Raw genomic sequence first — 15,430 nt, 5'->3', positions numbered from 1 at the left:
AAATTCAAATTTTTTTTAAATGCAGTCTACAGCGAACAACAGAGCACAATTCATTCATTACCTTTACACCCTGTTCTTTCTCCAATGAACTCAAGAGCGGCTTAACATTCATTTGCTGGACGTCTGTCATCTGAGCAGCTTAGAGAGCCAAGCCTGCTTAAATTCAGGAGCAGAACTATGCCCTGTGCCTTCAGACCATTTTCGGGGCCATATTGAAGCAAGCAGGGATAATCTCTCAATCCCATGAGCCACAACTTTAGCAAAATAGCTCATGGGAGGGAGCAGAAGCATCTTAGTGCTGATCATCTTCCAGCAATTGGAGAGGGTTATTGCGGTTACGTCCCGTTTGCGGGCTTCCCACAGGCATCTTGTGGCCATTGCAAGAAACACGATGCTGGATTAGAACGACCTTTAGCCTGACCCAGCAGGGCTCTCCAGCAGTATCTTTTGAAATACTGAGCAGTACAGCTATGCAACATTCCTGAATCAATGGTGGGGGCAGATCACTGCCTAACGGGTGGGAATTCAAGAGCTGCCAGGGAAGCTTTGACTTCTTCATGTTTATTTTTGGGCATTCGAGGGAAATTCAATGGCAAGAGCCATGCTTTGGATGCTTCTTTAGCTGCAGCAAACAAAACAAGTGTTAGCTTCAGACACGGCTATTGGGTCTACCAAAACTGCTGTGTTGCACCCAGACCTTTCAAGGTACCAGAGTTAACAGCATGCATCCAAAAGGGAAATGGAAATAATCAAAGGTGCTGCCAAAAACCTTTATAATTTCAAACTAAGTTTAAAGATCTCATGTTACATCACAAGGGACCAGACCCCAAAGGGGAACCAATTAATGGAGACACTAACCTGAAGAGACAGTGGGCTGCTTCCATCTTGAGCTTTAGTCCAGCAGGCAACCAGTTTCTCTACATTTCCAGCACAAATGTAACACAGGCAAGCCTGAGTTTGGAGAACGTTGTCACCTTCACTTTCAAGTCTAGCGCCCAACAAATCTAAGAATAAGAGGAATAAGAGCAAAGACATATTTGAATTCATGTGTTAAAAACCTAATTTGTTAATAGGGACAGACATCTATTTCAGATGGCATGCTTCAAATGGCAAGAATGTGTTAAGGAGCAAAATATTCTTTGCTCCAGTTGCTGGTTTCCTCTAGCCACTGTTTGCTGTGATATCTAAACTGCGCATACTATGGTTAGGGCTAACCTCAGTTGCTTCGATGGCACATCATGGCAAAGCTACGGTTGTAACAACCAGGAAGTAGGAGAGAATCAGCATGTGAGAGCAAGGAGAGAGAAGCATAGGAGACTACAGTATATTTCTGATGGTTCAACCCGAAGCTTAGTCACTGTATGAAGGATTGTCTGAACTGAGGTAAAGTGGAGAGTAACTGCATCAGTTCCAGTTAATACACATTGCAGTCCCTACAAGGACCTTGAACCCAGATATTCTTGGGCTATTCAGCTGGCCTCAGTTACTGGACCTGTTAGGACTCCTTAGCCAGAAGAAGCCTTTGCTTATTCTCCAGAGGTTGATATTGCAAATTGGCCATTATAAAGTGGGTCAGGATCCAGGAAGCTCTGGCATTACCTGAGTAAAGAGAATCAACTGCCCAGCTGCTGTGTTTTCATCTGCAGTTCTCTATTTAAGAGGCTACTAAAGCCATGGTGTCATTTGAGCCATATGAACCGCAAAACTCTGGATGGCCCCCATCTCCATTACTGATACTCCTCCCCATCAAATGCAAATGCAACCAACTGGGGTGGAGTTGCATTTGACAACATGTACAATACAATCAATGGAGCACCGCTTTCAGCTTCAGGAATTAAATACATCAGGCTACAGCAGCAGGAGAGACAGGACTGCAGGGTCTCTCCACGGGCTCTGCTGAGACACCGCTCCCATCAAGCTCCTCCCTCAACTGTTGCCTAGCAGCAGCCACTCCATCAGCCTACAGGAGAGGGAGAGAGACAGGACCACAGGGACTCTCCAACAACTCAACAGATTTTGGTGCCTCCTCTCCCTGAATTCTTTCTATGCCAGCTGGTGGTTACAAGAACTTTGTAACTAAAAACTAGCCCCCAAGTATGTTTCTCCCCCACAAACCTTCCTAAACCTTTTTCTTTTTGTGTCGTTCCTTTTATATTGTAAGCAGAGGCCCCATCTGCACTCCACATTTAAAGCAGGATCATGCCACTTTAAACAGTCATGGCTTCCCCAAAAGAATCCAAGGAACTGCAATTTGTGAAGAGTGCTGCGAGTTACGAGGAGATCCCTGTTTCACCCCCACAGAGCTACAATTCCCAGAGTGCTTTAACTCTGGGGATTGTAAGATCACCTAACAACTCTCAGCACCGTTAACAAAGGCCAAGGGTTGGGGTCTGTTTTATTAATGCTATTTTATGAGCGACTGTAGGAGCCTTTTCTTTTAGCTGAAAAGGTTAAAAATGCTTTAAACAAATATAAAAATATTTTATGCTTAAATTAAAGGCAACATTTACTAAATCAGATGTATCTATGTTTCAGCTCACTGAAGGAGAACACGAGGTATTGAATCAATGTTGCATTTAAAGAGTAACCTAACACTTTCGTCCGTGTCCATTTCCCTCACCACAAAGAGCAGCAAATTTGTCTGGCCGAGCGTAAGTCAACACAGCAGCTAAAGCTTCTTTCCAGTTTTGCAGATCACAAGACTGGACAATCTCCTTCCAGTTCTTGGTCACAACTGCAGTGATGAGCTGCGAAGGGAAGGAAAGAAAATATAACCATATTCAGAATGCCCCATCCAAATACGGAGTATTTTTTGATTGAATATCCCAACCAAGAAGTTTGAGAAGTTCTGTAAAATTTTGCTTTAAAACTGGTATCAATGACATTCACACCGTTCACTGATATTACTACTAAGAATACACAAGGCTGTAATATTGTGGTTGTAGCTCAGTACAACTGCTATCTATCATGGCTCATTCTACCCATGCAGCAGGATGAGGTGGTAAAATATTTACTAAGTGAGATGTATCCGTGTTTCATTTCACGGTATTACTTTAAGACTGCAAGTGGTGATGGAATCACATTTTGAATGCCCCTCCTATTTTTTAAAGCATTGCAAGCAGAAAACTAGCACATAAGGGATAAAGATTGTAACCCAGCCCTCTCACTTGCACTAGCTTCCCCACCAACAGGAAGTTGTTTTGTTTTCCAAAGGGAAACATTTAAAAAGATGAGCTGGGCCTAGTTCTCACAAATGACAGATGAGGCATCTGGCCTGTACCACTACAAACGCAGGTGGAGGCTCACTTGACTGAAAGTTTCTCCATACAAAAATGCTCTCCCCTCAGAAAGCTAGGTATCAGGGGGAAAAGAGTTGTAGACTAGACATCTTGCAGATACAGTATTGTGCACAGGAAGTTGTGATAAAAGTAGTAGTTTTGAAATGCAAGAGCAATTCAGTCATGTGAGTCCCACTGCAGTCTGAAGTGGTACAGCCCAGACATAACTCTTGTCACCTCATCTACTCTTTGTATCAGGTGTTGCTAAACAACAACTCCCATCAGCCCCAGTAAGCATAGCCAATGGCCTGGGATGATGGGAGTTGTAGTTAGAGATGTGAAAGCCTGGAAAGAAAATGAGGAAAAAATCAGGAAAAAACCCTGGATTTGAAGCACATTCAAGAGCAAAGCCCCATGTTTTCCCCAAATTTTCCATGCCTTCACATCTCTAGCGTAGTTCAGCAACATCTGGAGGGGCAAAGGTTCCCGCAACTGCTTTATGTTAACTAGGCCTCGAATTGCCATTGCTAAAACCCTGCCTGTGTCCACAAATACCAGCAGCCCTGACTACTGAAGCCACTTCTTTGCTCGCCTTCAGGCCAGTTGTCCCTCCCCTCTCCACTTAAACTTTGATCAAGTGCCCTCAGTCATCTCCTACTCCTGCCCAGAGGTGCTCTCAGCCCCCACCTCAGAAGAATGGGCAGAAGGGCCCTCAAAATGTAGCAGGGCTGGCTGACGGCCCTTTGACAGAATGCACATTACTGCATAGAGCTTCCCTTGATAAGACCATTCAAGTCAGTGACTAAAATGACCTAACTGCTCCTGCCCCTTTATTACATCATTTCATCCATGTTGGCTTCCTGTTAACACTCCGCACAGTCTTTGGCCTTCCAACATTTACAAAGTTCTCCACCTTCTGCCTGCATTTCCCTCTATGGATCTCATTTTCCCTACAGCAATTCTCCCTTGCTACATCCTTACAAGAGCTTACAATCTGGCATCTTCATCATCACCTCCTCCCGTTCTTACCACCTTCGGGCAAAGATGCAACCAGCATAAGGTAGGGATGCACGTGCATTGTACTTCCTCCTCCTGTGCTTCTTCATCACATCCATAAAAATTAAACTCCCAACATTTTACAGCGCAGACATTTAAACAGCATCAGACGCACCCCTAAGAAGACCCGAACAATGTAGGCATGACACAACTTAGAAGATGACATGTCTAATGTTAGAGGAAAAAATTATATATGTGAGTATACTTTTGTTGTTTGCAGGTAATTCTACACCTGTTAATCTCTGCCTGTTGGGCATTTCCAAATGTCTTATTCATCAGCCGCTCTGCTACCAGAAACTGCAGACTGTACACAGTCCAGCACAGTTAACTACACAATTTGTCTTATTGCTGGATCTTCCAGAATCTTGGTAATGTAACTCAGGAACTCGATTGCCTAAAGCTGTGCCTAAATTGCTTATCTGCATTTCCCAGAAGCCTGATTTATTTTTTATTTATAGCCAAAGAAATCTTGGTAATGACAAACAACAGAGACTTCAATCTTGAGGAGGCGTAAACAGCTGTCAAGTGGGAGAGATTGATAGGACAGTTAGAAAGTAAACAAGGGAAGTGAAAGGGAAACTTGTTTAGAAGGGCAGCCTGGCTTCATCTGGAAAATGCTGATCTGGATTATAGAGTTTGGGAAAATCTCACTTCACACAGTTCCAAGACAGACTGGCCTCAAGGTTCAGGAGCTCTTCATTTCCCTGCTTCTACTTACTTACTAAAATGTGTAGCCCACCTTTTGCTCTGGCAGATCCATAAGACTATCATCCTGTGCAATTGCAGCAGGGGATGGAGATTTTGGTCCTGAGCGCTGAAAGAACTGTGCAATATGGTTTCCCTAAGAGATGCTTGTTCCTCTGCTGCTGATGCCCCTCAAAGATACAAACAAGTGAATGAACACCTCAAAACACATCCTTGCTACAGATGCCAACATGGACCGGACACTGCATGCGTGCACTTTTATTTTTTTTTCAGTATAGTGAGAATTCAACCAACACAGAAAGTCTGAAATCCTCTTTCTGTCTGCGTGAGAGAGGATGAGGGGATTTTCTGGGCTGACCATACCATTAGCTTGCTGATCACTAATGGGCACAGAATAATTTAACCCAGAAGTAGCCAATTTATGCAGCAAGCGTGCCACAAATCAAAAGTTTTTTAAAAGTAGATAATTACACACATCATTTTTGAAGGTACTGCCTCATTCACTGCTCCTGTTGTCACAGTAGCACAAAGAAAAAAGAGAAAGGACAAAAAGGGAATGAGCTATGCTTGCAACTGAGGACGTCACGTTAAAACCACAGCACCCTGTGAGAAAAATGGGGCCATTAGAAAACAACCACCCTTGCTAAAAACTCAGATGATAACCTGTGATCACGTGAACACAAATCTCCCCCAGAAATCTCTGCTCTGACTGAATTGACAGAAATCCGAAGGATGACTCCAGACATCAGAGAAAAGCTGTCTTGCAAAATGAAAAACAGATGGCATATAGAAACACAAAGACTGCTGATGTTTAGACTGGCTATTCCTTGGAACCTAGTGAAAAACATTACAGTACTAAAATCTGAGGGGAAAACAGAAAGGTGGGAGAGGGGGAGGACAGTGGACAGGTAAGGAGTAACACCACTCAGTAAATTAAAAAATGCCAAGTTCTCTTTTTACCTAGCAACTCAAGTCAACAGAATTTTTATCATGTTCTTGCGCAATATAAAAGAGAATGCAAGAAATATGATAGAGCTCGGGCTTTTTAGTTGATTGCATGCTGATAAACAAGACTCCAGAACCAAGAAACGTACTTTGCTTTTAGATTACTGTTCTGTAGCAGTCATCTTACAAGAGGCATTCTTTCTGGGTGTGAGAGAAAAATGAAACACCTCCTGTGTCATCTGCAGCTTTTACAAGGACTTGTACAAGCATACCCCGCTTTAACGTTCGCAATGAGACCGGAGAGTATACTTTAAGCGAAAATAAACTTTAAGTGAAGCAATTGCTTCACTTGTACTGCACGCAATCACCACTAGATGGCAGCGGCGTCATGCCAATAAAGTGTACGTTATTGCGAAGCGTGCGAATGTTAAGCGGGGTATGGGGACATATGGAGCATGTACGTTATAGCGAGGCAACGTTAAGTGAAGTGACGTTAAGCAGGGTATGCCTGTATTTATTTTTATATATACATAAAAATGCTACTTACTTGATTGGGGGCATTTTTAAAAGATTATTAGAAGGTTTTTTTAATCAATTAATATGATCAATTAAATGTTGCAGCCTTAGACAGAACTGGGCAATTTTACATGTCAGCTGTATCTAAGGATGTTCTTCTGTATGATGTAGAAGCATCATTATGTGAACTTGGTCTAGTATGCATACAACAAGGCAGATTTATCAACAATCAAGAGACTGGGGGCAGGAGGAAGGATTATATGCTCCCTTCCTACAGTGAACTCCCTCCTTCCTGCCTTAATTACATTTAAGGGTTATCAATATTAATTGTGCTTAAGGCAGGAGAGAGTTCACTCTGGGGAGTGGAGCAGACAACCTACAATCCCCAAACCCCTCCTGAGTGGTGCTGCCATGCAAGCACTGGTTCCTTCTTATTTGAATTCACTTCTTATCCTTCCCCACAAACTGATCTTACGTTAATTTATCTTTACACCTATTTACTTGATCTCTGGATTATTTGATCCTTCTAGATGCCTGCCTGGTCTTTTGGATAAAGAACGAGGTTGTGAGTACATGTTTTACCTATAACTCCAACTTAAAAGCCTGCGTACCCTGGTAATTTTGCCTCGTGTCTTTGCAAAGTACTTCTTCTGTGTCCTGGACAGCAGCTCCTGGCCACCCGCTATAGCCAGAATAATGGCATCAGCCATGCGGTTGTCATGGAGGCAGAGGTCGACAGCGCTTTCAAAGTTACCAGTAAGCAAAGCCTGAGTGATCAAGCCATCAATATCTGTATCAAGGAAAATAAAGAAGAAAGATTATAATCACCACCACAGCCTTACAAAGAAATGGACAGAACCCCATGTTCTGTCATTTAGCAACCTGGATGCTCTGTACAAATTATGGGTGGTGGGGTTTTTTTGCTTTACCTCCAGTGACCGAAATGTTAAAGGTTTCATCTGCAGGTGACAGGGTGTCAGGCTCGACTTTTGTACTCTAGTAGGGAGAGAGAATGTGGGTTAGTGTGGATTTGATAATGTATGGAAATAAATCAAAATGTCAACACACATAACTGGAAAAGCAAGATATATTTATATGCTTTCATGCTGTCATTTTCCTGAGAGACTGCTAACTTATTAAGAGAGGAGAATTATTATGGCTGCACATTATTATGTCAGTCTCATTTATTTTATCCTCCCCTATCCTGATGAGAGCGAGCAGAGTGTCAAAACTGTGCATATTTAGGACTGCAACAGTATGCACACTTACGTGGGAGTAAGCTCCACTGAACTCAATGAGTTTTACTTTCAAGTAAACAGGTACTTGGTTAGGCTGGTTAATGCGGTTAGCTGAAACGTCCAAATAACAAATCATCATGGCTGAGAGATCTATTAAGCTGCCCATCTTCAGTAAAATTGGCAAAATATCCTGTGACTTGGAATGAGGTCTCTTGAAGCACAGCATGTACAACTTACTAATGCAATTTAAATAAACAGTCAATAAACTGAACTTGAATCCTGGAAAGATGGAGGCCTTGTGGGTGGTTGTTCCTGTGTCTGGGAGATAGGTCAACTGCCTGCCCTGATGGGGTTGCACTCCCTCTGAGGAGCAGGTACGCAGACTGGATGTACTCCTTGATCCATCTCTGTCACTAGAGGCTTAAGTGAGTTCTGTGGCAAGGAGTACTTTCTGCCAGCTGGTACATCAACTGTGACCGTTCCTGCACCATAACAGCCTGACTTTATACTTCTTCCGTAGCTCACCTCCTTTCTCCTCCTGCAGTTGGAAGTTAAAGAGGAGGGGCTTCCCTCTCCAGCAGGGGTGTTCTACGGCAGTGGTGCCCAAACCTGACCCCCAGGGGGCCCGCAAGGTAAGCCAGAGGGGGCCACGAACAATAAAGAAATGAATTATTTGTTGTTGTTTTTAAAAAAGTTTTCCCTGCCTGAACGCTGTCTGCTACCCACTGCTGCTGCAGATGACCCCTTTACTCTAATCGAGAGGGAAGGATTTTTGCTGAAGCACCAGAGTGTCTTTTAGGCATGCCGATGGCAAACTTCTGCCTTTAAAACATGTGGTAGATGTCAGAGGCTGAGAGTGGAGCTTCCAGGAAGAAGATGGGATTACTATCACTGACTCCTTGCACTGCCGCTGCTGCTGACGCCCTTACTCAGAATGAGGAGAGGGCTTTTCATGAAGCAAAAAGAAGCAAGGCTACAAGGAAAGGCTGCTTTCCCCCTTCCTTCCTGGCAGTCAGCCTACCTGCCTGCCTTGGTTTCTGCTTCGCTGCCACCTCCTTTTAAAAATTATTCTTATTTGCGAGGCTGCCCAGACGGAGCTAAGGAACAGTGAGGAAACTTAGGACTTGCTGGCCCCCCATCTGTGAGGCTAAGTGTATGTGCCAGCATCCCCTCTTTCTACCCATACTCTGCCTCTCCCAGTATCTCTCCAAGATGCTGCGGCAGTTGAGGCTTCCCCCTTCCCACGTGCCCAACTGCATGCACACCTGCAAATGCTTGCAGGAGGGGTAGGTGCGTTTGTGTGTGCACATGCGCTGATCTGCCTTCTGGTCCATCTCATTCCCCAACTGCATGCTAACCAAGTCATCAGTTCTGATGATCACCAAAAGGCCTAAAAGCACTAACCCCCCTCCTCAATCTATCCACACCTTTGTCTTCACAATCTAGCATCCCCACCACTACCACGCTGATGCTTCATTATTATTTCAAAAAAGCTCAGCAGGTTGGCTGAGGCTGGGGTCCACATACTGCAGCTGAAATGTATTTATGTAATTATTATTGCATTTAAATCCCACCTTTCCTCCAGGTTGCTTAAGGTGGTACCCATGGTTCCCCCCCTTTCCATTTTATCCTTACATCAACCCTGTGAGACAGGTCAGGCTGAGAGACTGTGTCTGGTCCAAGGTCACCCAGTGGGCTTCATGGCTGGGTGGGGATTTGAACCTGGATCTTAGTCCAACACTGTAATCCACTGATGTTGGGAGACAGGACTGCACATCTTCAGATTATGTGTGCGGGGGGAGGGGGATACCAATTTGATGAACCTTTGCATTAAGAAAAGAAAGCAACACCTCCCTGTCTGCAGGGAGCTTTTTATGGAAAGGAATACTTGGAGATGTGATTTTGCCACACATCACTTTTTCACTTAACAGAGGCTAAAATTACAGTTGGAGGGGGGGTGTCATGAAATTGTTTGAGATTATAAAGGGGGTCCCATTCTCACTGCTCTAGCAAAAGTTTCCAGGCTCTGCTGCCCCCTGGTGTCAGTGAGCTGTCAATGCCCATAAAAAGAAAGCTAAGAAGCTGTACCATGCAAGAGAATCTGGGTAACTTTTATCTATTTATTTCTTGCATTTATATCTCGCCTTTCTTTCATCATAGAACCCAAGGCGGCATACATGTGGTTCCCAGGCGGCCTCTCATCTAGGCACTGACCAGACCCACACCTGCTTAGCTTCAGCAAGATGGTGGCTTTGTGTGCCTTCAGACCAGTCTTCTAATATACAGAATGTGCAGCATCACACTTCTAATATACTTTTCTCCAGGAGCAGTGAACCTTTTTCAGACCAAAGGTAGCACTCTCTCCTGGACAACCTCCCAGGGGCCATGTGCCAGTGCTGGGCAGGGCCAGAGGCAAAAGTGGGTGGAGCAAAACATGTAAATTTTACCTTTGTACACTAAGCTGGTCCTTTCACACACATACAAACCTATTGTCTAACTGTAACCTCCACTTAAATGCAAACAAGATCAGAGCTCCAGGGCACATTCTACCTGGGCTAAGACACTCAAGGAGGGTTCCTAGCAGGGCCAGTCATGGGTGTGACCGGGGAGGGGGTGTAGTCCAAGGAGAGTCTTGAGGACCAGACAGAGAGGCTTGGAAGCCTGCATTCAGTCACCAGGCCTGAGATTCCCCCCACCTGGCCTACTCAGTCACCTATCTATCAAGGAGGGCACACAGCAAGGAAATAGTTAGGAGTCAGTGACTAGGCACTCGCTGGCCTAGCACAGTTAGCACAGAAGAGAATGAATACCTCTCCCAAGAGCTGATCCTGAGCAGCCAGACTTTCTTCGCCATCACTCTGTACAGGCTGGTCAGATTCCTCAAGAGTCTTTCTCACAGAAGAGAAAAGGATGTTTTCAAAAGATTTCGGCAGAGAGAAAGACACCGACACAGTTAAAGCCAGCACCAAACAGTTCCCAGTTTCCCAAAAGGATCTGTTAGTAAACCAACGTTCCCATTCACCACAAAACGGCACCATCTTTTCTTCATCCACTTCCCTTTCCATATCCTCTCACATGCAGTGACTTAAATGTTTGTCAAAATATAGAACGGTATTGGTGTGTTAGTTGTTGCATTTATATGCTGTCTTTTTTCCACGGAGCTCAAACTCCCAAACTCCCCCCCCCCCGCAGACCATTTGAAAATTGCAGAGGTTCTAGGAGGACCCCTTTAAAGGCTTTTCTGCTTGTTGTATCAACTGTAATGTGCTGCACTAGGCATTATGATTTTAAACTGTATTTTTGCTTCTTTTATTTCTTATATATTGTATTTTCTTGTACTGCAACTTAGATTCCATAGAATTCAAATTGTAATAAGAAACAATAGGAAATATAATTAAAAATCAATATGAATAGTTAATGTGATGGATGTCCTGACTGAAGCTTGTGGGCCACTGGTGGTCCACAGACTACAGTTTGGGAACCCCTGGTGTAGAGGGTTCTCCCCCTCTCCATTTTATCCTCACAACAACCCTGCGAAGTAGGATGGGCTAAGAGACAGCGAGTGGCCCAAGGTCACCTGGGGAGCTTCGTGGATGAGTGGGGATTTGAGCCCTGATCTCCCAGGTTCAAGTCTGACACTCTAACCAATACACCACAGTGGCTCTCTGGCACGAAGGGTACTTGCAACTCACACCGAGAAAGGAATGAGTGGGAGGCAACCTCTCTGAAGCAGCAGCCAGGAGAGAAGTACTTTGTGACTTTAGATCCCAGAAGGACAACGACATGAGCACCAGATTAGTTCAAGGTAAAGGAAGATAGTGTAGCTGCAGAGTGCATTTTTTATTTACAAGGGTACCATTTGCTATGAATCAAAGTTCAGCAGAAAATGCATGGCCATTCATAACTGGCAGCTTAAGTAATATACCTTGTTATCTAGTTAGAAGAGAAAGAGGGAGAAAGATCAGCAGGCTAGACTTGAGGAAGACTGCTATCATGGGCAAGCATCCAGTGTGCTGACATTTTCCCTCAAGTCAAGAAGTCTCAAACGTCATAAAATCTGTGACCAGAACAAAATTATGCGGGCCTGCGTAAGTTCCTCTAGATACAGAGTCTTAGTTCTTAACACAGGCCGGACTTGGGTTTCATTATCCCAGTATTATTCTGCCTAACAGTTAAGATCGTCAGTATAGTTCATCCTCTGCAGTCTAAAGTTCGGTTGGTGGTTATGTAAGGCAGGGTCATCTCAGTGGTGGCTCTCCGGGAAGCTCAAACTATCACCCCCCCTCTCTCTTGTTTCTGATGGTTTGTGAAAACCATCTCATTTTCATAGGCTTTTTATGACTGATTTTCTTAGCCTGCGTTGGGTTGTGAAAGCTGGTTCCTGTGGTGACTTTATGAGCCTTTCCTGCTTACTTTCACTTATTCGCCTTGTTGCATTTCAAAGCATTTGTTTTTGTTTTATAACTTTTTCCATGAGCTGCTTTGGGCCGAAAAGGGACATAGAAAAAGATACATAAAACACAGCTGCAGGCATTAGAAGAGATGCTATGAAAATTTAAAAGTGTGTGTGTGTTGGGCGGGGGGGGGGGGTTTAAAGGCAAAGCAGACCATGGAGTTTTGTGGGGGGGGGGAGGGAGAGGAATGGATGGAGACACTGAAGGAATATAGAGGCCTGAGATTAAAATTGAGGAGCGATTGCACTTGAGACAGAAGGGGGGTAACCCTACCAGGAAGTCATTAGCAAAAGAACACACAACTCCCTGCTGAGCCTGAGACTATGTTTAGCTCACCTGGAGAAGAGAATAGCAGCAAGGAAACATTTAGGGGAGGCTTTTCAAGCATCCAAAGCAGTTCACAAACGTTTAATGTCAGTAATCCTTACTGAAGCTCAGTTAGCTAGGCTAGTGGTATGATTCCTATGCTGTCAAACTGAGAGATTGTTGGCTTGCTGAAGTCTAATATGACTTGTGATTGAAGTGAAATTTGAAACGGGGGGGGGAACATCCTAACTCACAGCTGACGCGCTCATCCACTGCCTAGGCTGGAGATGGTTAAAAAAAATGACAAAAGTTGTGTACACACTGTACATTTAAAGCACCCCCCAATGAATCCTAGGAACTGCAGTTTACTCCTTGCAGAGCTAGTTCCCAGCACCATAAAAAACTAGAGTTCCCAAGATTCCAGAAGTGGGGTTTATTTATTTATTGAAATATTTACAACCCACATTTTCACAAAAGAATTATCACAGAGGCATGTGCTTTAAATGTACGGTGTGTATATAGCCAACGGCTGCGGCAAGAAAACCCAGCTACTGTCAACCAATGGCTGAAATTCCTGGATGATACAGAGCCTGGCTGCTTTTTAATTTTTTTTCTGTGGTGCAAAACTGCAGCATTGCTGCAGTTCCTGTACCTCTCAAGCTGACATATCAGAGAGATCTATGGCCTTCTTTTTTTTCTTTTTCTTTTTTTAAATGTCCAACCTTTTAAAAATTAGATTCTGAACTCGAGAAAAAAAGCACTGGCTCTGTGGAGACTATGTGAAATAACTCTTGCCAGAGAAAGTGGGAAGCGCAGTGTGATGTATTATTACACTGTCAAGATATCAAACAGCAACATGAAATGCTGCAGCAGAGACTACACTGTAATTGTAAAACAAAAACAAAAAAATCAGTGACGAGAGAGAGAGAGAGGGCAAAGCATAAAATCTTGGATCAAGCTGGATTTATCCCCTATGAAATGGGTTAATTGGACTAATGAAAAATAGCAAATCATTTTTTACATGATTAAAAAAAAGGCAGAAGTTTTAACTACCTTTATGGCACAAAGTGCAATTTGTTAAATGCAGATTAACACAAAGACAAGCTTGGATTATTCATACATTTCTGTGCAAAGATTGGGATGCTACAGAAACAAGGTTGTAGCAAAAGTGTGCTAATTTTCACACGTTATCAAATTTGCATGAGAAAACAGCTGCATTTGCATTCTTACCACATCTGGTTCTCCACGGTGAAGAGTCTCTTTACGGAGAGCTGAAGTAATCTGAAGAAAAAAAGAATTATGGACTATCGTGGGGAATGAAAAAACATCAACGCTCCCAGTTTGCCAAATGTCTGTTCTTCTTTCTGCCAACACTTTCCCTCTGCTTACTGAAGGACCAGTGTGGTGTAGCGGTTAAGGTGTCGGACTACGACCTGGGAGACCAGGGTTCGAATCCCCACACAGCCATGAAGCTCACTGGGTGACCTTGGGCCAAGCACTGCCTCTCAGCCTCAGAGGAAGGTAAACCCCCTCTGAATACCGCTGACCATGAAAACCCTATTCATAGGGTCGCCCATATGTCAGGATCGACTTGAAGGCAGTCCATTTCCACTGAAGGACCTATTCTTTCACATGTTAATCTCATCTAAGAATTGCCACTTCAAAGAATTAGACATACGTTTCAAAAACCTTTTTGTATTTAATCAGTTAATCTGACCACTACTTGTCAAGAGAAAGCAAATGAACGCGCAAGGTCTTTAGGTACATTTGAGCCCTAACTAGCACTGCACTTTGAAAACTTTTCATTGATTTCATTTTTATTTATTTAAAACATTTACATAACATCCTTCAGTAAACATCCAAGGCAGTTTACAACACATAAATATCAATACATTAAGAAGGCCATTAAAATCCAGTTCTATGCCACTCTTTCAGTTCTATACACAGAACAGCCAATGGTTTTTGTCAAATCTCTGCCTATACCTTCCCCCAACACCAGACTTCATAGGAAAATATGGTGCCAACAGCTATGCCTTTACCTTTTCCCCCAGATCATCTTTCCTGTAGCCCAAGAGCTCCAGACATTTGCCACGCGAATCCTCTTCAAAATGAACCTTTATAAAAAAAATAAAAGTTAGGGAAAAGGAGGCATGTTAGGAAACAGATTTCACATTCATGGCCTCTCCCATCACCCTATATCTCCTCTTCTATATAATTACTGTTGTAGTAAAGTAAGCATGCTGAACTTGACACAGGATTGTAAGCTGAGCGGTACAAAGAATTTTGTGCGACTGATCGGAAAGACTGCTATGACACCAAGGGTAGTTGATGTGGTGCCCTCCAGATGTTGCGGGGACTACAATTCCCACCATCTCTCATTACTAGCAATGCTGGCTGGGGCTGATGGGAGCTAGACAGGGCCGGTTCCAGAAGGCGGCCAGGTGGGGCACTGGCCAAGGGCCTCTGAGGCTACAGGGGCCCCTGAGTGGCCCCTCTGCTCCCCTTCCGCAATTTGCGGCAGGATCCCTGCCACGGATCACACAGTGAGAGCTTCGGGGCTGCGCCATTCCCTTGCTTAACCTACCTTGTTCTGTGGTTGCGCATGCAACGCTGCCCTTAACAAAGATGGCGGCTGAGGTTTCCCTAAGGGGCTGAAGCCTCTGCCACCATCTTGGCTGATGGCACACATGCGTGCTGAGCACGCACATCCCTGCCATGAGCCAAGATGGCGGCAGAGGCTTCAGCCCCTTAGGGAAACCTCGGCCACCATCTTTGTTAAGGGCAGCGCTGTGTGTGCAACCGCAGAACAGCTGAGAAAGGTAGGTTAAGCAAGGGAATGGCAGGGTGTGCGATCGGCAGCAGCGATCCGGCCACAAATCACAGAAGGGGAGTGCCGGGGCCTGGGGTAGGCTTGTGTCCAAGGGGCCTAGCA

General features: G+C 44.2%; 1 protein-coding gene across 20 annotated transcripts in view; it reads right to left on the bottom strand.

Moving 5' to 3' along the window:
* Nucleotides 1–15,430, bottom strand: part of SEC31A (SEC31 homolog A, COPII coat complex component) — an 83,640-nt gene that overhangs the window by 26,731 nt on the left and 41,479 nt on the right. For 14 of the 20 annotated variants that reach the window (XM_061583167.1, XM_061583168.1, XM_061583181.1 and 11 more), the window contains 7 exons: nucleotides 14,538–14,612; nucleotides 13,729–13,779; nucleotides 10,549–10,626; nucleotides 7,430–7,496; nucleotides 7,112–7,290; nucleotides 2,621–2,747; nucleotides 859–1,004 (listed from right to left, as the gene is read on the bottom strand). In XM_061583167.1, coding sequence (XP_061439151.1) covers nucleotides 859–1,004; nucleotides 2,621–2,747; nucleotides 7,112–7,290; nucleotides 7,430–7,496; nucleotides 10,549–10,626; nucleotides 13,729–13,779; nucleotides 14,538–14,612 — 723 coding nt within the window. The remainder of the gene's footprint in view (nucleotides 1–858; nucleotides 1,005–2,620; nucleotides 2,748–7,111; nucleotides 7,291–7,429; nucleotides 7,497–10,548; nucleotides 10,627–13,728; nucleotides 13,780–14,537; nucleotides 14,613–15,430) is intronic. The other 6 variants (XM_061583171.1, XM_061583184.1, XM_061583185.1 and 3 more) reach the window with 2 other exon arrangements.

Source organism: Rhineura floridana, chromosome 9 (assembly GCF_030035675.1).
Source record: "Rhineura floridana isolate rRhiFlo1 chromosome 9, rRhiFlo1.hap2, whole genome shotgun sequence".
Classification (NCBI taxonomy): Eukaryota; Metazoa; Chordata; class Lepidosauria; order Squamata; family Rhineuridae; genus Rhineura; species Rhineura floridana.
Note: the sequence above shows the minus strand (reverse complement) of the source record. Positions and strands in the feature narration are given on the sequence as shown.